At 45.1% G+C, this 22,910-nt stretch overlaps 1 protein-coding gene across 1 annotated transcript in view; it reads right to left on the reverse strand.

The window, feature by feature from the left end:
• Window positions 1–22,910, reverse strand: part of Itga9 (integrin subunit alpha 9) — a 246,687-nt gene that overhangs the window by 205,505 nt on the left and 18,272 nt on the right. Inside the window, exons 2-4 of the mRNA XM_028767293.1 lie at window positions 21,984–22,111; window positions 20,383–20,489; window positions 10,572–10,695 (exon numbers count right to left, since the gene is read on the reverse strand). Of these exons, the coding sequence (XP_028623126.1) occupies window positions 10,572–10,695; window positions 20,383–20,489; window positions 21,984–22,111 (359 nt within the window). The remainder of the gene's footprint in view (window positions 1–10,571; window positions 10,696–20,382; window positions 20,490–21,983; window positions 22,112–22,910) is intronic.

Genomic DNA, 22,910 nt, shown 5'->3' on the forward strand with positions numbered 1-22,910 from the left:
TCTCTCTCTCTCTCTCTCTCTCTCTCTCTCTCTCTCTCTCTCTCTCTTTCTCTCTCTCTCTGTGTGTGTGTGTGTGTGTGTGTGTGTATGTTGGGGGAGGGGGTAACCAAGGAATGCCAAGTGCTTTAACAGCTGAACATTAAACAACGATTTAGGAATCAACACTTATAGGTTTTTAGGTATGCAGGTACACACATGCTCTTGTGTGTCTATAAAGAATTCTAGGACCTAGTTTGTGGCCGTGATGAAACACTGGTCTAAAACAGCTTGAAGAGAAAAGTGGTTTATTTCCTCTCACAGCTCATAGCCCACCACCTACAGAAGCTGAGGCAGGGACACAAGGCAGGAACTGAAGCAGAGGACACTGAGAGCTGCCATCCACTGCCTTGCTTTCCCCCTGGCTTGCTCGGGGTCTTTCTTACACAGCCCAGGACACCTGCCCCTAGGGGACACTGCTCACACTAGGCTGGAGCCACATCCATCAGCAACCAAGAAACAGACTTGTTCACAGGCCAATCTGATAGATGCAGTTCCTCGCTGAGATTTCTTTCCTTCTGATTTATGTCTAGGTTTGTGCTAAGTTGACAGAAACTCATTAGGATAAACACACAAAGAACACAAACGTGTACAATTTGTCTTGTAAGTCTGACTTATTTCACTCAAATGATGATCACAGGCTCTATCTAATTTGTATTAAATGACAGAATTTCACTTTTTAATGGCCCAACTCTCTCTCTCACACACACACACACACACACACACGGAATGTTGACATAGAGGTCTTCATGTATACAGACAGGAATAGGACAGCATGCTACTCATATGCTTACCAATACTAGCTCTATGTTTAGCTTTTGGCAAAGCTAGTGAGTAGGCGTACATGTGTGTGCAGATGCCCTTGTCCATGTATGCACATGGCAAGACCAAAGGTTTACCTTAGGTGTCATCCTCAACCACTGTCTGTTTTTTGACAAGATCTCTTACTGAACCAGAGCTCACTGATGGGGTTGGCACGGCTGGCGAGTCGAGTCTCCCATCCCAGCGCAGGTATCGGATACGAAATGCCACTCCTGGTCTTTGTGTGGGTCCTGAGGATCTGAAGTCAACTCGTGCTCACGAAGTAGGCATATTAATCTCAGAGCCGTCTCCTGCTCAAAACTACTCTTAACACACTGATCCCAGAGTCATTTTCCAGTTGTTCAGCTCAGCTAGAAAATAAAGTATCTGGGAAAATAGCTTTCTAGCCTTAAATTCCTTCCAAACATCACCAAGGAGTGATAAATCTCTCAGTAACTGAAGATAAAGCAAAAATTTAGGGGTCCATGCTTATTAGTGGACAGGTCATTAGTAATAAAATGAACATTTACCTCCCCCAAAAGGAAGAGAAGATAAACTACCTTCCGTTCTGATGGACTTCCGTCTACGTGGGAAATAAGTATAATGCTATAAATAGCGAGGTCAGAGAGGAAGAGGGAAAAACTTACTGAAACAGTTCCCGAGTGGGCTGTGGCAAGTCCTGAAAGCCAACAGCATCAAGCAATTAAGCAAGAAGGGCATTTGAAGAGAAGAAAAGAATTATAGAGAATATTTAATAGTTTTGGCCTTTTACATTCATTTTGCAGGTCAGGGCGCCATTGTTCACAGCCAGCAGTGCAGCTAAAGCCTTATGGCTGCGGCATTAGCCTCAGTCAGCAGTGGAGGGTGGGGCTGTTTGCACCTCACCCATTTCTACCACCTCTCATGCTGTTTTTCCAGAGGAAGGTTTACCATCACAGGCAAACGGGTTGTTTAAAATGAACTGTATGGCTACAAAGAAATATTATGCTGCCTTGAAATAGAAAGACATTTTGATACATTCTATAACATGGAGTATACCCTGAGGAGACGGGCCTAAATGAAGTTAGCAAGTCACATACTGGATGGTTCTGCTTGTGCCCAGAATAAGCAAATTTATGGAGAAAGTGGGCTGCCAGGAGCTGGAGAGGGAAGAGATGGGAAACTGGTGTTGATCAGGACAATTTCAGACAGGAACCATGAAAGACTTCTGGAGAGAGGTAGACAGTTCCCCAGTGTGAATAAGAATGAGGCACACTTGAAAAATAGTTACAATGTTCATTGTTATGTATATTTTTGGCAATAAATGAATTACAAGGAAAGGGGGCTGGAGAGATGGCTCATGGTTAAGAGCAGTTACTGACTGCTCTTGCTAGAGTTAGACTTCTTGGTCCAGGGGATCTGATGCCCCTTTTTTGTTGTCACAGGCACTGGACTCATATGCACAGACCTATCTGCACACACACACATTCGTGCACTCGCACACTTACATACACAACTAAAAATAAAATAAACATTTTTTAACCCATTAGTAGTTGCTTCTACTCAGGACTAGAAAGCAAGATTCTGCCTCCACCCACTTCAGAAACATCAGCCTGCAAGCTGCATGACAAGTATCTATTGGGCTTGGTATACACTGGCTTACATTTTCTTCTTCCAGAAAAAGCGGCCCTGAGCATGGGACAGTCACACTTCAATGAGAGCCCCAGCTGAGAAGGGAATAGAATTCAATCTTGCGGCTGAAACACTCATGTCGTAACCAATGACAGAACATGAGCAGCTGAGCTACGAAAGCTGAATGGGGGGGGGGGGGGAGGCAGGGGGGGGGAGGGAGGGAGAGGGGGAGAGAGAGGGAGAGAGAGAGAGAGAGTGAGAGAGAGAGAGCGAGAGAGCGAGCCCCGGGCTGCAGAACAGATCTGCCTCTTGCCGAGTTTCACCGGGCTAATGCTGTCTGCTCTCAGTGACTGCAGGGCTTGCCTCTAGATTACACCTAACAAACCAAACCAAACAAACAAAAAGTTGAAGCGTGATCCTAAAAGTCTATAATATCCTAAAAAGCCACCCGGTTCATAACACAGTAACTGGAGGTCTTTTTCTGTGCCCCCATTGATCATAAAGGAATCAACGTGCCAACAGAAATGGGCCATCTCGGAAACCTACGCTGACTTTAAGGGCCAACAACCCTCCCTGTTCTTAATAAACTCTCAATAAGACCTTCATCAACTTCCCCTAGACCCCAATTTTCTCATCTCTACAATATGGACATGAACACTGACGAAGCAGAGACACAAGCCAGTAATTGTAGCATCCAGAAGGCAAAGCCAGGAGATCACCACAGGTCCAAAGCCAGCCTGCCCTCCACAGTGACCTCCAGGGCAGTCAGAGCTACACAATCTGACTCTGTCTCACAAAACAACAACAAGAAAAGTGCTGACCCAAAATGTTGTGTTCATAAGTATGATTACAAATTCAAGTGGCCGTCCCACCTCCTAGAACCTGAAAGGTGTTTATTGTCAGGTGAATTCTGATCTGGGTGCTTCTCAGACAACAATCCTCAGAATGCTAAGCCACACAGAAAGGCACTATTAAAAGAGACTTAGAAACTGTGGGCACCTGTAACGTTAGAAGATACAATTTTAACAGTAATCCCGCACAATGTATAGAAACTTATTTGAAGTATAGGATTCATTTTTGTTTAAAGGTCTTGGCTCCAAGAAATTTAGAATCTCATGAGTCCCTAGGTCATTTTTAGAGACCTCTGACCTTCTCCTTTCAGCCCTGACTGTCCTGTGGAGCCAGTCTCCATTTGTGTGTGTGTGTGTGTGTGTGTGTGTGTGTGTGTGTGTGTGTATGAATGTGTGTATATGAAACTGTGTGTGCAAAAGTGTGTGAGTGTGCATGAGTGTGAGAGTGTGCATACAAGAGTGAGTGTGAGTGTGTATGTGAGAGAGAGACTGTGACTGTGTGTGCATAAGTGTGTGAGTATGCATATGAGACTGAGTATGTATGCATAAGCATGTGTGAGTGTGTGAATGTGTGTGTGAGTGTGTGGGTGTGTACATGAAACTGAGTGAGTGTGCGCATAAGTGTATGTGAGTGTGTGTGAATGTATATGTGTGTGTTCTCGTGCATATGGAGATGAGACGATAACACTAGGTCTTCCTCAGTCACTCTTCACCTTATTCTGAGACAGGTCTCTCACTGAACCTGTAGCCCTCCATTTTATCTGGGCTGTCTGGCCAGAGACCAGTGAGCTCCAGGGATCTTCCTGTCTGATCTCTTCAGAGCTGCAATCCAGTGTGCATTTTGAAACTGGCTTTTCAAAAACACATGGGCTCTGGAGATTGAGCAGGGTCCTTATGGCTGTGTAGCAAATACTTTACCAACAGAGCCATCTCTCCAGCCCCAGGACCCTCTTCTTAACTGTATAAAATATAGAATAGCATCTTACTGTTTAATTCACCATATTTATTTAAGGGAGGTAATGTTTGCAAATGCTCTTTGGAAAACAGAAAGCCCTGTGTAAAAGTGGGGCTCATTATTTAATAAAAATGGAAGGGCCTTCTTTTTGAATCTTTAAATGGATGTGCTTAGCCTTTTACAATTCCTTCTGAAAACAAAAGAAAATGCACACCCACCCAAACCTCGACTGCTTTTGATTTGTAAATGGATCATAATTGATTTTTATCCCCTGTGGGGTCCTGCCCTTCAGCATTCAGAAGAGAGAAAAAATGTCTTCACAATTGAATGCCTTGGTCTGGTTCTTACACTGGGAATGACCACAGCCTTAAGAAATGCACATGAGAAATAAAAGCTCAGCTGCTCTGAGAATTGAAGTCAATTTTAAAGCACAATAAAATGTAATCAATTCAGACCCTTAAAATTCAGATTTAAGAACCTTTTGCACACAACTTCAGATCCTTTATAGTAACCGGAGCCGAGAGCTTAACAACAGGATTACACAGATAAGATCTTCAAGGCTATTTAAGAAAATCTAATCCAGGCTTGGCGGTGCATGCCTGTAACTTCAGCAGCTGGGAGGCTGAGGGAGAAGGACAGAGAATGCAAGACCAGTCCCAGCTTCACAGTGAGACCTGACTCCACAAACAATTACAAACCTTTCCAGGCTCTTCAGATCATTTTAATGCAATCCAGATCTCTGCCCTTAACTATCAGTTGACTAAGGAAGCACCCATGGACACCTTCTAAGACAAATTGAAGACTATTACATGACTTGAAAGTTAATCAGAAGATTCTCGTTTATTGAGTTTGGAAGGTATAGGAACTTAAAACACCCCAAATCTCCTGTCAGGGGATACTGATCACCTCAATTTACAAGAGAGGACTTGGAGACCTTTCCAACTTATGTAGTCACCTCATCAGAATGGAGGAGCAGAAACTGTCAATTATGTGAATGTTTGGTGCCACCACATCCTGAAATACAATGGTACCATCATTGCTACTAACAAATAAAATCTACATACATACATACATTTATTTATTTATTTATTTATTTATTTATTTATTTATCTATTTATTATTTGTTTGTTTGCAGGGCAAGGGCATGTGCACATGTTACTGCACACATGTGGAGGTCAAAGGATAGCTTATGGGAATCAATTGTCTCCCTCCACCATGTGGGGGGCTTGGTGCTTGGCAGCAAGTGCCTTTCCTGGCTGGTCCTCTAAGGGCCCCTCTCTCAGTCAGAGAACACTTTCTGTAATTCTTCTAGGCTTCTCTCAAGTCATCCCAGACTCATGAGATATTTTTTCCCCATCACAATAAAAAAAAAAAAAACCACATGAGTTGCTTACAGTCTCATGCTAAGTTCTGGCTTTTTGCCTTGGTGGGTTCAAGGATAAAGGATAGAAGAAGTGTCTGTACTTGATTTTATCACATGTACTGACTTAAGTTTGGAGAGGCTTTAAATACCCTAGTGTGGTGACTAGAGACGCAGCTCAAGGGATTTGACACATCTGACCTCCAGCCTCCAAGGGCACAGCACTCACATGTACATGCCCACACAGAGACACACACAGACACAGACAGACACAGACAGACAGACAGACAGACACACACACACACACACACACACAAACAATTTAAAATAAGATAACTCTTTTAAAAAGCATTCTGGCATATTTAAGTAACTAATGTTTGATAGTGTTCACTCTGTTTTTCTGGTAATCTCCCCAAGTCATGCCAGGTAAGTTCTTATCTTCTCCCACACTTTGACAAAGAGAACACGAGGGCATAATGTTACTGTCCCTGTTTGAGACAGGTGTAAACTCGATGTGTTGCTACAGGGATGCACTGTGAGTTTATCTGATTTTATGTCCTAGTCTTTTTGAGTTCCAATTCCTTCTGTATTTCCTGGTTCCAACAGGATGTTCTGGTAGCCTCTCCCATCCAACAGGAAGCAGCTGAGAAGCCATGAGAAAATGCCCTGTGCCAAACCCAAGACCAATGTTTTTTAAGAAATCAAAAGCTCGAGGGACCCAAGAGATGGTTCAGTGATTGTATACTGTGCTCGTAGAACACACAATTCAGTGGACTCAAAAGCACTTGTAAATTCAGCTCCAGGGAATCTGATGCAGTCTTCTGGCTTTCATGGGCACCTTTGTTCATATTTTCATACACATACACAGCACACACCAAACACACACACACTCACTATACACACCACACCACACACACCACACATACCATACAAACACACTCTTAAAAATAAAATCATTTTTAAAACAAAAAAAGCTCAAGACATTTTAGAAAAGTGACCCAGAAAGTTTAGTCTACCAAACTGACTTTCTAATCTTCAGGAGACTGTATTGCTGACCTTCCGGGAAGCCCAACAAGGAGCCACCACTACAGAGCAACAGGCAGGTTCTGTGAGCACCGTCCTCTGGGATTTCTTGTGATCTCCTTAGAACAACCCAAAGAGGAGTGGAGGCATGCCAGCATCCATTCCACTGGCAAGACCTTTAACTACACCAAGCGAGGTGGTGTGGTACAGCAGCCCCAATCAAGCCTGTCTCAGTCCCTCATGCATTCTGTCATCATTGCACAGTAGGTAAACCTGGAAGGAGGAGCCTCTCCAGACCCTGCCCTGCCGGCTGCCATGACTTAACAGTATAGTGCCTCCGTCCGTCACTTCCCTGCCTTCCACAGACTGTAAGCCTTAAGCAGGTTTCAAATTCCTCAATCATAAAATGAAATAAGCCTGCCCTGGATGCAGCTCAAGTCCCTGGGGAGAGACACTCAACTGAACATGCCTGGCCTGGGGATTCAGTCCTACACAGCACCAGTGTTCAAACATGCAGTCCCCTCTGTTCTCTTCTGCAACTGGAAGATTTATGGTTTTAGTCCATAAATAATTAGAAAAATCCATTTTCTAATTATTATAAAAAATAAGTTTACTTATGACATTTTCAGGTGTGTATGTTTTTCATATGTACGTGTGTGCATGTGCATTTGTGTATGCATGTATTTGTGTGCACGTGTGTGTACATGCAGATGAAGGCCCAAAATTAATATCAGAAATCATCCTCAAGTGCTCTTCTGTCCTTTTCCTTGATTCAGACCCTCTCAATCAAACCCAGAGCTCATCAAAATAGCTGATCTCACTAGCCAGTCTTCCGTGGTGGGCACTCCTCTGTCTCTGCCTTCTGGGGGTGTGCCACATTCACCTGGCATGTATATGGGAATCTGACTTGGATGGGAAGCCTTTTAACCACAGAGCCATCTCCCCATCCCTCGTGTATGTTAGTACACACTTTTCTGTTATCCCTTCCTCCACTATTGCCCTCCTGTGTCCCTCCTCATTTCCACTGGTTTCCATTCTCCCCTCACGTACTCCCTTCTCTTCTGGGACTGTGTATATTGGCTTTTGTCTCTCTGGTGCTCATCAGCCATCACTTAACAAAACTACATGAGTTCTACTCCTTTAACACAAGTCAGTTCGCCTTATAACCGCTCATAAACCTTGCTTACTTAGTGCCTGGCTCACTAACCTATAACAAGCATATTACCATACGTAATATGTTCAGCATATAGTGTGCTAGCAGATGTATACCAGACACTGCTCTAAGAATTTGAAAGTATTGATCACTTAAGCTGGACACAGAGTTTACCTTCTCATCAGCAGTCAGTGTTAACGGGAGGGAGCTGTAGAGCCAGGACTCAGGAGCTGGCATTTGGAGTCCTGGGTTTTGTGCCACTCACCCTCCACACAGTGAAAACTCAGACTTACAAACCATGCTTATCTCTCTGGACCTTGATACACCCAGCAAACTGGTCTAGATGACATCTGAAAGGTCCCATCGAACTCTAAATGCTTCCATTGTCCTTAACCATAATGTGATCCCCACCTGGAACAGCGAGCTTGCGTCACTGAGATTTTCCACATTAAGAGAAAATAATGGTTGTTTTAGGAGCCAAAGTTGGTTTCATTTAGACCACAAAACAGGGAAGTGGAGGTCTCCAAAACCAACAGGACAAGACAGGGCCTTCTCACTGCGGGCCTGCCTCCCACCTAATCCCCCCACTAACCCAGTCTTCTGGAGAAATCTGAGCATCGCCACCCCTCTCATTTTACAGATCCAAGAACACAGAACCATTGTCCAGTCCTCTGCCTTCCTAAGCAGCTGCTCTTCGTCCCAGCACTCCCTATTCCAGCCCCACCCCTTACTGTGGGTTATTTTTATTATTTTATTTGTTTATTTATTTATTTAGCCAAAGTACAAATTTGAATACATGTGTGTCCTTAAGGAAGAAAAGTCAAGTGGGAGCAAACGTCTTGCTAGTATCTTCTCTGGCTCCATTTGACCATCATGGAGTCAAGAAATATACAAAGCAAAGAAACCTAGGTCATCCCTGCAGGAGGACTCTGAGCTCCCAAGCGGAGCCCTGTGCCGGTCAGCTACCCCTGCATAACAACTTTGATTCTTCATGGAAAATCAACGGATGTTGGTTTCTCCTTCATACAGCTGTGCATGAGCTGGGGCTCAGCTGACATGAATGGGCTTTGGCTACAAATTCAGGTCAAGCGTGTTCCATGGTTTGTGTTTGGGGACCAGTGAGTGAGCTGTGTGGGGTGTGGAAAGTGCCGAGACAGGTGGGTGAAAACCAAATGTCCTGGCTTGGTGCACATGTTCTCCACTGCTTGGCTGATGATATTCATTCATTCATTCATTCATTCATTCATTCATTTGAGATAGGGGCTTGTGTACCTAGCTGGCCTGGAGGATAAAATCCCAGAACTTCACGCATGCTGGACAGTCATTCTACCAACTGAGCTACACATCTGTGGCTATATCACGGGATTTTAAGATGAAGTTTTTTTATCCCATTAGGACAATATGGGAGTGAACAATACCAGAGTTCAGTTTCCCCATCTCGCCCAGCCTCAAGCAAAGAAAGAATGAAGGTATGAAAACAGCCCATCCTCACACAAGAAGAGAGTCTGTGCCTCGACTCAGGCCCCTGCTGACCTTTCTGTAGAGAACAGTTCACAGAATGTCCTGCCTTCTGAATTCCACATAGTGCCTTCCCCGCCCCTTCCCCATTAGACAAAGATTACTTACAATGTCCAGAAAGTGTCAGAACCCTCTTGATGACCACAAGTACAAAACCTAAGACAGCTCAGGGAAGCACAAAGCAGTGTAGACCCAGACCAGGGAGTGAGACCTCTTTCCAAAAGCATAAGTGGGAAGCAATTAAAAATCAAACAGCCTTTTGCACTTAGGGAGGGACCTGGCTCAGCTCACCAGAACGAGGCTAGGGAAAGAGGGAGTGCAGACCACCAAAGGAAGCATCTAAAGCTCAAGTCAACTGCCTCAGTAACGGTTGGCTCTGTTTTATCCCAAGAATGTGCAGTTCTAAGCAGGGCATCGTAGAAGACCCCAAGTGACCCTGTGTTCACACAGCACACCCTACATAGCTCATGGTCTCAGAAGGCGACATGTAGAACGAACCTGATCTGAACCTACAACCAGAGCGCACTAAGCTCTCCTGAGCCCAGCCTGTGTGGAGTTGTACAAATTTTAAAAAAATCATGTTTATTATTGTTTGGCATGGAAATGTATTGTTACGCAGTGATAGCTGACTGATACCAAGTGTTTTCCAGACCCAAGGACTGCTCTATGTCCAGGTCTAGGACACTCAAGGAGGGTCAGAAGTGTATGTCATGAGAACTGAATGAGGGGGGGTTGGTTGGACAACTTCTGCCACATTATTGCTTTATAGATACTGGATCTGCTCTTTCTACAGCCTAGAACAACCAGGAGTCTTGTGGAACTCCAGTGAGCATTCTGGCATTGCAGTGGTGCTGTCGAGATCACCTGGACCAGTTCCTGACCTTTTTGATAAGGAAACTCGGGTCCAGAAAAAGATGGCAAGTTTCTCAAGGCCCTATGGCATCTGGCAGCTCCAGGAAGCTAAGAGAACTGCTGGATCACGTGGCTAGACCTTATCTCTGGGACTTCATAATGAACACCATGGTCTCTGTGGCAGGAGCAGGGATGGACAGGGCCTGGACCATTGTCCCCTTTGCAGTTGCCTCTTCCATGAACATAGCATTGATGCCAGAGTCAACCTGGGGACAGATAACCCTGCTCTCACACCAGCATGTGGAAAGCCAGAAAGATGCTGAGACAGTGGTGTGAGGGAGAGGGTGGGGGGCTGTTGAAGTTACCCAGCAAGGAGGGTACCGCACTGAGGAAGAACCAATCCACACTCACCTTCGTAGCAGGGGATCAGCACCTTGCCTTTGGCCTGGAGGTTGGAAGGGATGAGGTAGCAGAATCCGTGGGGCAGGATGTGGTCTGTTTCGTAGTAGATGTTCTTCCAACGATGGGCACAGGCCTAAAAAGACAGAGAGGGAGGGAGAGTGTAAGTTCACATCAAGGCATCAGAAAAATGACACGGAGGAGAACCAGCTCCTGAGAGGCTGCTGGGAGGAAAGAGAGTGATCATACCTGGGCCTGAGCACAGAGAGGGAATGACACACAGTGGGCTACAGAGTCTTGGAGTGAGACATGGTTTCTAGGCAGAGAGCAGGGAAAGCCTAGAGAGTGGATAGCACCCTCTACACTGGGCACAAGAAGGGAGAAGTTTCCAGAAAGAGAAGCATTTGGTGTAAAGGACATGAGAAGGGACACAGGTTTGGAAGTCCCAGGGAAAGAAAGACGGCAAGTGGGAAGGGTCTAAAGTAAGATGTCAGAGAGACGGCCAGGCCCCAGCGGTGATGTGGAGGACATATTTTATGGATTCAGCAGTGGTTGATTTCAGTGTCTGGGCAACGGCCAGCCAGGGTAGGTGAGTGAGAGTCATGCGTATGAGGAGATGAGGAGAACCTTAGGAAAAGGTTGGCCCTCAGCAAGCTTTTGAGAGTATTTTTTCAGTGCTTCGATCAAACTTCTGAGGGACGCTGAGGCCAATCAATTTCTGTCAAGAGGACCAGTGGCCACCAGCCAGAGCACAGACCTGGCTCATATTGCTCTGAAGAACACACCCTGCTTTGTGCTTGAACGTGACCTCTGGTCCCAGTGTGACATGAAATTAATTCTCTGATCACGGGAAATATACCGGCTGTCTCAGGGGTGTGGGGGTGGGGGTGAGGGAAGGAATGGACAGCCCAGCCTGGCTCCTTCTCCTAAGTGCAAAGCACTTGCTTCTGGCATCAGTTCACCTTGCTTTGACCAATGGATACATTTTCTTAAAATAATCAGAGATTTTAATGTCAGTTTGTTTCTGTGTGTATGTGTATGTGTATGTGAGTGTATGTGGTGTGTGTATATGTGTGTGTGAATGGTGTGTGTGAATGTGTTTTAGTGTATGTATGGTGTATGTGCTATGTGTATATATATTATATGTGTATGTGTATATATATGTGTGGTTATGCACATGTGTATGTATGTGTATGTATGTTTATGTTGTGGGGGTATGTAAATGTATATGTGTGTGTATACATGTGCATGTATGTGTATGTGTGTGTTTATGTGTGGGGGTATGTAAATGTATGTATGTGTATACATGTGTGTATGTGTATATGTGTGTGTTTGGGTATATACATATGCATGTATGTGTATGTGAGTGAATATGTGTGTGGGTATATAAATGTATATGTGTGTGTACATGTGTCTGTATGTGCATATGTGTGTGTTTGAGTATGTACATGTGTATGTGTATGTATGTGTATGTGTGTGTATATGTGTGTGGGTATGTAAATGTATATATGTGTGTGTACATGTGTGTGTATGTGTATATATGTGTGTTTGGATATGTACATGTGTATGTGGGTGTATGTATATATGTGTGTGTGGTTATGCACATGTGTGTGTGTGTACATATGTGTGTGCTTGGGTATGTACATGTGTATGTATGTGTGCACATATATGTGTATGCATATACATGTGTATTTGTGTATGTATATATATGTATGTATATATATGTGTGTGTGTGTGTGTTTAGACCAGACCTCAACCTCCAGTTTTAGTCCTCAGGATGTTTTGCACTTTGTTTTGGGGGACAGCATCTCTCATTTTTACCTGGAAATCACTAGTTCAGCTTGGGGCACTGGCTAGCCATCAAATTCCAGGGAATCCACTCAACTAACTGTCCTCAGTACTTGGGCTGTATTTCCACCAGACCAGCCTTTTTATGTGGGTGCTGAGGATTGCACTGGGCAATTGTGCTTACCCAGCAGGCACCTTATGATCTGATCATCTCCCCAGTGTCATGACATCTGGCAAACTGGTGGTCTGCCTTTGACTTCCACTGATCCAGTACCATGCATGCCACCATGCTCCCTGCCATGACGATAAGGGACTAAACCTCCAAAACTGCAAGCAAGCCCTCAGTTAGATGCTTTCTTTTATAAGAGTTGCCTTGGTCATGGTGTCTCTTCACAGCAATAGAGCAGTGACTGAGACAATTTCCTAAAATTTTAAAACTTATTGTTGAGAGAAGGATGGGAAGTTAGGGCTTGGACATAGCACTCATGTGGAGGTCAGAGGACAACTTTGTGTAATTGGTTCTCTCCTTTATGTGGTCCTGGGAATTGAACTTGGGTCACTGGGTTTGCATGGCAAACACTTTTACCCACTGAGTCATCTCATTGGCCCAGGATTTCCGTTTTCTTATGGGATAGCTAAGTAGCAGAGAGTGGTTGAGTAACATAGTAAATGCTGAGACTGGGACTGGATCGAGTTGTTCCTGAGTCTCATCTTTCTATAAGGCCTTTCCATCCTAAGATTCTGGGTCCCTGCTTGAGAAGCGGGGCCATTGGTCATTCCTGCAAGCCTTCCCATGAGGCCCTAGCACCTAGCTGAAATGGGATACCCAAGGCCTCTGTGCAGGCTTTTCCTCACTCACTGTATGATTATCACATTATCATCTAAGCCCTCTGCTCCTCTTCCCTCCAGTGACGCTCTCACTAGGGGCCCTGATAAGCCACTCTGCCCAAAGGCAGAGGGGACCCTCAGCATGGCACTGGAGACCTGAGCTTGGCCATACTCTGTGCCATGTTTGAGATAGTCACTGATAGATCAGTTGTCTCTCCTACTTCACACTATTGTCTTTCCTTCCCATTTGGGGATTAGAACTCAAGTCCTGATGCTTGCAGAATGAGGTGTCCTTGCTCACTGAGCCATCTACCCAGCCCCCTCCCTCCCATACTTTAAATCATCTCTATACTTCTAACAGTGTGGATGCAATAGAAACTGTTATATCATGCCATCTGAAGAATAAATACAAGGGAAAGGTCTGCCCATGCTTAGGACATATGCAGATTTAAAAATTAGTTTTGATCACAACTAGTTAAATCTGAAGAAATCAAACACACGGCCTACTGGTAGGAAGCCCCCAACATAGAACCCGTGGATAGAAAGGGCCGGCTAGTTGGTTTTTCATTTTTGGGTTCTGACTTAGTTCTTACAGTTTGAAAATTTGAGTTCCTTAGCTAACCCGGTTCCTGGGCTAATGGGCTTTATTCTAGCTGAAGGACTCAGCCCGCAGCTTGTGAGCTTTCGTCACCTAGAGCATGCTGAGTTGGAGAGGCTGAAGTTTATCGTTGGAGTGTCTGGCAGCCAGCTGCACACACGGACAGCATCACCCGATGTTTATTATATTGTCTGCTTTCCGTCCTATAAACTGTTTAAGGGTGACCTTGAAGAATCCCTGGAAGACTCAAATACTTCATTTTACACTCATCTAATTTACAATATTCTGGGAGGACAGAGATCAAAGGTCAAAGACAGGCCCCACTCCAGAAAACTGAAAGGGACTCTGAATATAAATTATAAGAAGAAAACACTGCTTAGCCAGATAGATCATCCTCACGCACATGAGTCCATCTGACCTGCATCCTGTATAAAAAGAGTAAGATTCCGAGGGACTGCAAAGCATCATGACTCGGTTGATTTGGGGAGTGAGTTGTAAGGAAGGGCAGGGAGCGGTGAAGAACGGAAAAGAAGAGCATTCTCTGGAAGTGGCCAGGACTTGCTTTTGGGCTCTGGGAGTAACCCAGAGGTACCGTGTGCTCTTAGGGGCGTGAACAAGATCTGGGATGAGGGAAGAAAACAAGGAAGAGGAGAAGGGGGAAAGAAGAAGAGGAAGAGGAAAAAGAAAGAGGAAGGAGGAAGAGGATGAAAGGAAGGAAGAAACAGAGGAAGAGAAAGAGGAGGAAAGGAAGGAAGGAAAGAAGAGGATAAGAAGTGGGGGAGGGTACTTAGAGAAGGGAAGAGATGTCAGGGGCAGCCCTGCTTACACACTGAAGGCCTAAAATCAGCCATAGGCCTAAATCAGCAATAGGCCTGTCATACATGTATACTAACACCAAGTCTTGGGTCTCTGTGGAAAAACATTGAAACAGATGGCTATAAGCTATTATAAACAGATAGCTTTTGTGGAAATTTACCAGCCTGAGTAGTCATAGACCTCGTAAATAGGTAGCCCTGGCAGACAATATCAACTTAGATAAGGACAAGTGAATCATAGGCAGAGTCATAGTGACCTGTCCCCTGAACCTTACCCAGCTGATACCCTGTTCTAAAAGATATCTGTACTCTCCCTGAACACCCATGCTCTGGTGTCATCCCCTTCCCCACATCCTGCCTTTCTGTGTTTATAACCCCTGTGTGAATAAGTAAAAATTATGATTTGATTTAAATAAATAAATAAAATATTTTTTAAAAAATAAGTGGGAGAGGGGGAACAGGATGGAGAGAAAGGTCTGGGAAAGGAGGGGAAGGAAATGAAGGAGGGGAATGGAGATGAGGAGGAGATTCAGGAGGCAGCAACCTGTTCAAATTCGGCTTCCAAACCACCCTAGGAAAAGACTGAAGATCCTACCATCGTCCTAAATCTTAGCTCTCACACATCTCAAGTTAGAAGGGCTGATTCTCCTCCCAAGGAATAAAAAGAGGAAGAAAATTGTCCAATTTCCTTCAAAGGCCTTCTTTGTTGTGTGAATACAGCATGTCCTTCCTGAAAGGCAGCTTGGTCACAAACGCCTGTCTGTCCCTGCCGCCCTCACACACCTGCACTTGCTGTCCACAGATGCACAAGCTTTGTCGTGCTTCCAGGTCTGCAATGCACAGCCAGGTCACACCCTGGCCATTAAGACGTAGTGGACACAGGATTAAAACAAGGCTGAGATGTTGCAGAATTCTCCCAAAGACCCTATGCCACCCTGGAGCTGGGGGTAGCTGGGGAGGTGCAAGGCAAGACGCTTTGGGGTAGTTTGTGCTGGGAATGTTGTTTGGCAGATGTTCATCTGAAGCAAACTCATCGGAGTGTGTTCTCGTGACCTGTGCACTTTTCTTCACGTGTTATATTTCAGCGGAACACCCACACACGCACGTACCAAACCAGGAAGCAGTGACAGAAATAGTCACAGGAACATACCGGGTGACTTTGAAGAAGGCACAAGGGAAGTAGGCAGATGAGAGCAAGAGAGAGCTCTGACATTCAGAAAGGAAACCAGAGTTAGAGCCGGAAAGCGCTGCTTCCACCCGGAAAAAAATCCGTTTAGTCAATTCATTGTCTGAGGCTTGGCAGCTCTGATGAGGAGAGATCATGGTTCTGAATGTCCAAGGTGTGTGTGTGTGTGTGTGTGTGTGTGTGTGTGTGTGTGTATGCACACGCGTGCATGCGCACATACGGAAACCAAGGGTTAATATAGAATACCTTCCTCTCTTGTTTCTAGCTTTCTTTCTCTTTCTCTCTCTCTCTCTCTCTCTCTCTCTCTCTCTCTCTCTCTCTCTCCTCTCTCTTTCTTTCTTTCTTTGAAATAGAATCTCCCACTCAACTTGGATCTTGTCGGTTTGGCTGGCTGGCTGGCCAGTGAGCTCCAAGGATCCTTCTGTCTCTGCCTTTGCAGAGCTAAGACTATAGCCATGAGTGGCTGTGCCCAGCTTTTGCATGGTGCTGCTAGTCTGGACTTAAGTCTTTGTGCTTGTGTGGCATGACTGACTAAGCTGTCCTCCCTATTACTGAGGACACCATCTCTACTCCAGGGGTACGGGAACGGAGTGGGAGGGGAAGGAACTTGCTTTCAGCCCCATGGTGGCATTTGTAGTAGGGATCATTTGTCCCTGATGGAAACTTGAAGGAACCACGTGATACAGAGCCAAGGTTAGCCTGGTGGGCCAGCTTGACATCCTAGGTCTTGCCAGCAATGGTCCTGATGCCATTTGTCATTGAGATGATTTACTCCCAGTCACAGGTCTCCTTCTCCACCATCCCACCCTTGAAATCAAAGGTTGTCTCCCTAGGGAGACAGGTCTTATCCTGTCCCATAAAGTATTCCTGAGGGCTCAAAATGCCTTCTCTACCTTCAATTTAAAAAAAATATTTGCTTTCCAGAAAGATTTCACAGACAAAAATGAGCCATTAAAGAAAAAGGAAATATTTAAATAACACTAACATACATGCACACACACAAACCATCATGAAATATCACCTCACACTCTTTAGGATGGCCACTATTTAAAATGAAATTGACTGTGCTGGGATTGTGGCTCAGTAACAGAACTCGTGCTTAGCATGCCTGAGGCTGTAGATTCTATCTTCATTATCACAAGACCCCAATAACAAGCAGATGAACAATTCGTTGTCCCTACAACTTTCTGCATGCTGGGCAAACACAAAATGGTTTATGCACTTTTAGAGGGACAAAGTGCCAATGTATTTCCAACAATTAAAAGTAAAATTACCACATGATCTGATAGTCCCACTTCCCTGTATGTATCCAAAAGAAATGGAAAGTGGGATGTCTAATAAATCTTTGTCCGTGTTTGTAGCAACTTTATTCATAATGACAAGGAGCTGGAGGCCACCTAAGCATGCATCCATGAACGAGCAAAGAAAACTCTGTGCACGTGTGATAAAGTATCACTTGGTCTTGAGAAAAAGAAAAGAATGCTGTCATATACGCTACGACAGAGCTGAGCGGTGAGGACACTGTGCTAAATGACTGAAGCCAACCCGAGATGAGGAGTTCTGCCTGCTTCCACCTGAAGAGGATCTGACATGTTGAGCACTTCAAAATTAGAATGACGATGACCAGTTGGAACCAGGGGGTGGGAGGAAGGGAGTTGTGTTCGACAGAAACAGGGTTTGGCATTTGCGAGATGGAGCGTTCTAGAGATGGTGTTGAGAAACAACAATGTTTTCTCACGTACTTCTGGGATTGTCTCCTGATTTTAGCGGAGAAGTGAGCTTTTTATTTATCAGTAGCATGCATGCCCAGAGAAAGCAAATGTTTCCTCAGAGTATATAATACCCTTAAAGGCTGAGGTGCTGCATCATAGGTTATATACATGACGACACCAGGAATAGAGACAGGAGAGCTGTAGATGCCCTCTTGTGCCTACCTCTCTTTCTCCAGCATCCTTAGGGAGTGGCTGACTGAATGAATGGCTCGAGCATTGTAGCTCAATTACTTAGCTACGATTGTCTGCAGCACCACTTCCTACAAATCTTGAACCCTGCCTCCTTGGCTTCGGGGGCCAAATGTCTCCCATGCTCCTCACTCTTGCTCAAGACCCCAGACTGGGTCGAGTCTTGTACCAACTGCCACAGCGTTGAGTCTTTGTCTTGCACTTTTGCAAACAAGCTCTCAACCACACTAAAGTTCCACATCCCTAAGTTAGTATATCTTGGCAGAACAGGCTATCTCTAGAGATTCAATGCCTGGAGGGGCATCTCATGCTTTGCTGTCCCCAGCTACATCCTCCTCCTCCCTATTGGTTCCGAGTCACAGCTTTGGGTCCCCTCTGGGGAATATACATGCTTGGTTTCTCCCATCTTTTTCCCAAGAATGGTAGACAAGAGATATGGCTCTTTGGGGCTGAGTCACCCTGTGGGGTCAGGCCACCATGCCTAGAAGAATGTGGTGGCTTGGCCATCATCCATGGCCTGAGACATGCTGAGACAAGGATTAAAGGACTAGAATCCAAGGCCAGAAGAAATGGAGGGAGGCGGTCAATGAGACCTACAGTGGTGTCCAGCGGGGAGGCTGGTGACAGTACCCAGCTGCTCTCTCTCTCCCAAGGACCCAACAATGTGAGGATCTCTTAAGTGTGCTGAGGTGGAGTTGAGGAGATCAACACAGAATCAAGCTCCTCAGAGGGGACTGGAAACTTCTGGCCTGTATCCTTGAGGAAACCCCATTTCCCTTGGGAACAAACATCCATAAAGCCCCCTGCTTTGACAGCTTGTGGCTCAAAGGAAACCCCTGAGATACAGCAGCTGGACTCACTTTCTCTTCTTGACCTTGAACTTTTAAAACACAAATCTTCTTACAGCCTTCGAGGAAAGCCAATGGCAGACTTTGTAGGAAGTCTGAAGGAGATCACCCTGCAGGGCACCAGCTGCCTGGGAAAGAGCACAGGGAGCCTGCAGGGTACTGGCCATGGGATGCCTGAATATATGTCACCAGACTGTGAAGTACGCATGCCTGAGTGCTCTCAACAGAAAAATATACAAGAAAAGAGAGGAAATGGTTAATAACCAAGTCTCTGTCACAGTTAGTGGTTTGTTGGTTTGGTTTTAAATATGTACTTATGTGTGTGTATGTCTATGTGTGTGCATGTGTATGTATATGTGTATATGTGTATGGCTGTATGCATACATGTATATACATGCATGTATGTATGCATGTGTGCATGTGTGTGTGCATGTGTATGTGTGTGTGCATGTCTATGTGTGTGCATATGTATGCATGTGTATATTTGTGCATGTGCACATATATGTGTGTATGTGTATGTCTGTGTGCATACATGTATATGTGTGCATGTATGTACACATGTGTGCATGTGTGTATGTGTGTGCATGTGTATGTGTGTGCATATGCAATGTATGTGTGTATATGTATATTTGTGTGTATGTGTGTGTGCATGTGTATGTGTATATATGTATGTCTATATTTGCATATGTGTGCATGTATATGTGTGTTTGTGTGTATGTACGTGCATGTATATGTGTGTATATGTATGTATGTCTATGTGCATATGTGTGTGCATATATATATGAGTGTATGTGTGCATGTGTATGTATGCATGTGTATGTGTGTGTCTCCATGTGTGTGTGTGCACACTTCAGAGGGTGACTCATGGGAGTCACTTCTCTCCTTTCACTGTGTGTTTCCCAGGAATTGAACACCTGAATAGAAGTACATTCATGTAAAGCTCTAGAAAAACCAACAGCGATGTTTGCAAGGTAGCAGCTGCCTCTGGAGTGTGAGGAGTTGACTAAAGACACAGAGAACTGCCTTCCATGTTCAAATGTCTGCAAGAACCCAAGCTACAGCCTCAAGGTTTGTTTATTTTATGTAAACTATAAACCTGAAACATATACTATATGTGTGTGTGTGTGTGTGTGTGTGTGTGTACAACATTATAGACCTGAAAACATACACAAAAATACTTAGGTAGTAAATGAAATTATTACAAACTTCTTTCTACCTATATTGTCATATTCTCTCCGTCTGTCTATCTGCCTGTCTGTCTCTCTCTATCTCACTTGTCTTTATATTTGTCTCACTCTCTGTCTCTGTCTCTCTGACTCTGTCTCTCTGTCTCAGCCTTTCTACCCCCTACCCCCTCTCTGCCTCCTGGGACTGATCATGGTCTCATGCATGTTAAGAAAGCACTCTACCACTGAGCTATAACCTCAGTCCAGTATGTCTAAGGACCATACAAAGGCAGATTCTAGGCATGTCAGCCTTCGACATAGCAATATGATACTGTCACCTACAAGGTTCACACTTGAGGACCACACAATTGAGGTATTTTTTAATCCCACAAATGTCATCTCACAACGTTTTAAGTGACTTTACAGTTTTGTGTTGAGCCTCCTAGCTGTCCCCTGCTGCGTGCAGTTACATGTGGCCTGAAACTGCAGGTCAGACATACCTCAAAGCAGCAACACAGAGCCGATAGCCTTAACGCTCTGTTCTGGCTTATGTGCTAGCAAACTTTCCTATGAGGTCAGCCCTTCATCCTTAGGGTGCCCTGTCCCAAGTCACCCTCTCCTCAAAGGTCTTACCAAAACGCGGCCATCTGCTTTGGGCTGCCGGGCCAGGCTCACCCCCATCCACTCATCATCCCGGTCTCCCCTGCAGGTCTTCCCACAAATCGCACCACGAGTCTTCTCTGGAGGGAGAAAAGAGGTCAGATTTGGGTTGAGGATTGGTACAGCTGGCTGCTTTTCAAAGGGTGGTCCTAGGGACTCAAACTTTTGTACCTATAACAAAATGTCAACTCTATACAAACTTGTAACAAAATGATGCTGTTTAATTCAGCTCATTCTTTTTTCCACAACAAAGTTCTCCATGAAGAAAAAGTGTTTCCACTGATGTTCTGGGAAGTCATTGTAACAAACATTTCACAGAGCAGATCACACAAGCACGATTTCTTCGGATAAAGAAAATCAGGACTCTTTTTTTTTTTTTTTGGCTTTGCTTGGTGTGTGTGTGTGTGTGTGTTTACAAGTTTGCATGTGTATGTGTGTGTACATGTTGGAGGATGCATTTGTGTGTGTCTATGTGTGTGCACATGTTAGAGAGCACATCCATGTGTGTGTTCACATGTTTGCATGTGTGTACACATATTGGAGCTATATAATCATGTGTATATGTGTATGTGCCACATGTTTGTGTGTGTGTGTGTTTGTGTGTGTGCCACATGTTGGAAGAGTGTGTATTCATGTGTGAGTCCATGCATGTAAAGTCAGGAGTCTTCCTCAGTAACTCTCTACTTTATCCTTTGAGGCAGAGTCTCTTGCTGAACTTGAGGCTCACAGGATTAGCTATGCTGGCTGACCAGTGATCCCACGGGAGTCTCACCTCCACCTCCTCAACCCTGGGATTGCAAGCTCATGCAAGCCCGCGCAGCTGGCTCTCCTGCACTTAGCTTGGGTTTCTGTGCTTGCCTCTCTTATCTCCAGCTTCTCAGAGTAATTCAGTGCAAGCAATCCCCAGTATGTACAGCTGGACCAGAGCCAATCCATGGAAATTGATCTAGAAAAGCTACATAATCCGCTAGACAAAAGTGAGCACTGCAATCCATCCAATCATGCCTTTCACCGTGTAAGACAGAAAAGCTGACACTGATCTGAGTGGCCTCTGGTCACACACAGGGAGTGAAATCCCATCATGTAACTGTCCTGTGAGGCCTATGTGGTGTAGCCCCTCCCACCTGGCACATGTCCTTTCCGCCTTCCTCCTTCCCCTGCTCACCTCTCCTGTTATAACACTGTTCTTGCTTGGAGACTTCGCTTCCTCGACTTCCCAGCTAGCTACCTTCCATACACAGAAAGGTCCCCAAGGAAGCCCTTTCCGACCTCCAATATAGAGTTGACCCTAGCATACACCTTCCCTCTGGATTTCTCTTACTCTATTGTTTATTTTAATGTCTATTCTGACTACTGGTTTTTAAGGCCCAGGATGACAGTCTCCTTCTTTGCTTTGTTCATTGGCATATCTCAGTGCTTAATACCGGATAGAATCTCAGTACACATCTGTAAGATGGAGAGGGGAAAGCGGGAGAGAGGGTAGGTTGGTGAACAATGAGGCCATCCTACATAGAAAAAGAACAAAGTATGGAGGTGTCACTCCCATTTCTACTCTGACAAGCGTGTCCACCCACCTCGAGCCATGTCCAGCTCGGTGCATCTCCGGTCAGGGTTGGTATGGATACGACACTTAAACACAGCTCCAGGGGACTTTACTGAAGTGCTATATTTAGAATCTGCCTTCGGTGCACCCACAAGGACCCTGCGTATCAAAAAGAAAAAGCATGTGGTCACAACCAATGCTGAAGAAGAAAAGGCAGGTGGTTACATCTTTGTCTAGGCAAGAGTGAGCAATCTGAGTATGCATTAGGAAACACACACACACACACACGCACGCACGCACGCACGCACGCACGCACGCACGCACGCACGCACGCACAGCTTAAGTAAAACAGCCAATTAAAAGAAACACAAACCAGTAGAAAAATCAGCCTTTGGTATGCTGGCTGGTTTTATGTCAACTTGACACAGGCTAGAGTCATCAGAGAGGAAAGAAACTCAATTAAGAGAATGCCTCTGTAAGAGTGGGCTGTATGCAAGCCTATAGGCTAATTTATTAATTAGTGATTGATGAGGGGTAGGTTCTGCCCACTGTGGGCGGGGCCACCCCTGAGCTGATGGTCCTGGGTTCTATAAGAAAGCAGTCTGAACGAGTCATGAGAAGCAAGCCAGTCAGCAGCATCCCTCCATGGCCTCAGCATCAGCTCCTGCCTCCAGGTTCCTGCCTTTTTTGACTTCCTGCCCTGACTTCCATCAATGACGGACAATGAAGTGCAAGCCAAACAAACCCTTCCCTCACTAGGTTGCCTGTGGTCATGGTGTTTCATTACCCTGACTAAGGCCATCAGTAGGTAATCGAACAGATGCTGAGTTTTACTAGTTACTGATTACCAGAGGGCTAAGTAGGGGAGGGAAAGGGAGGTAGGGAAAACAAGAGGAGGGAAGGGGGGGAGAGGAAGAGGGAGAGGGAGAGGGAGAGGGAGAGGGAGAGGGAGAGGGAG

Source organism: Grammomys surdaster, unplaced genomic scaffold, assembly GCF_004785775.1.
Source record: "Grammomys surdaster isolate TR1022 unplaced genomic scaffold, NIH_TR_1.0 172, whole genome shotgun sequence".
NCBI lineage: Eukaryota > Metazoa > Chordata > Mammalia > Rodentia > Muridae > Grammomys > Grammomys surdaster.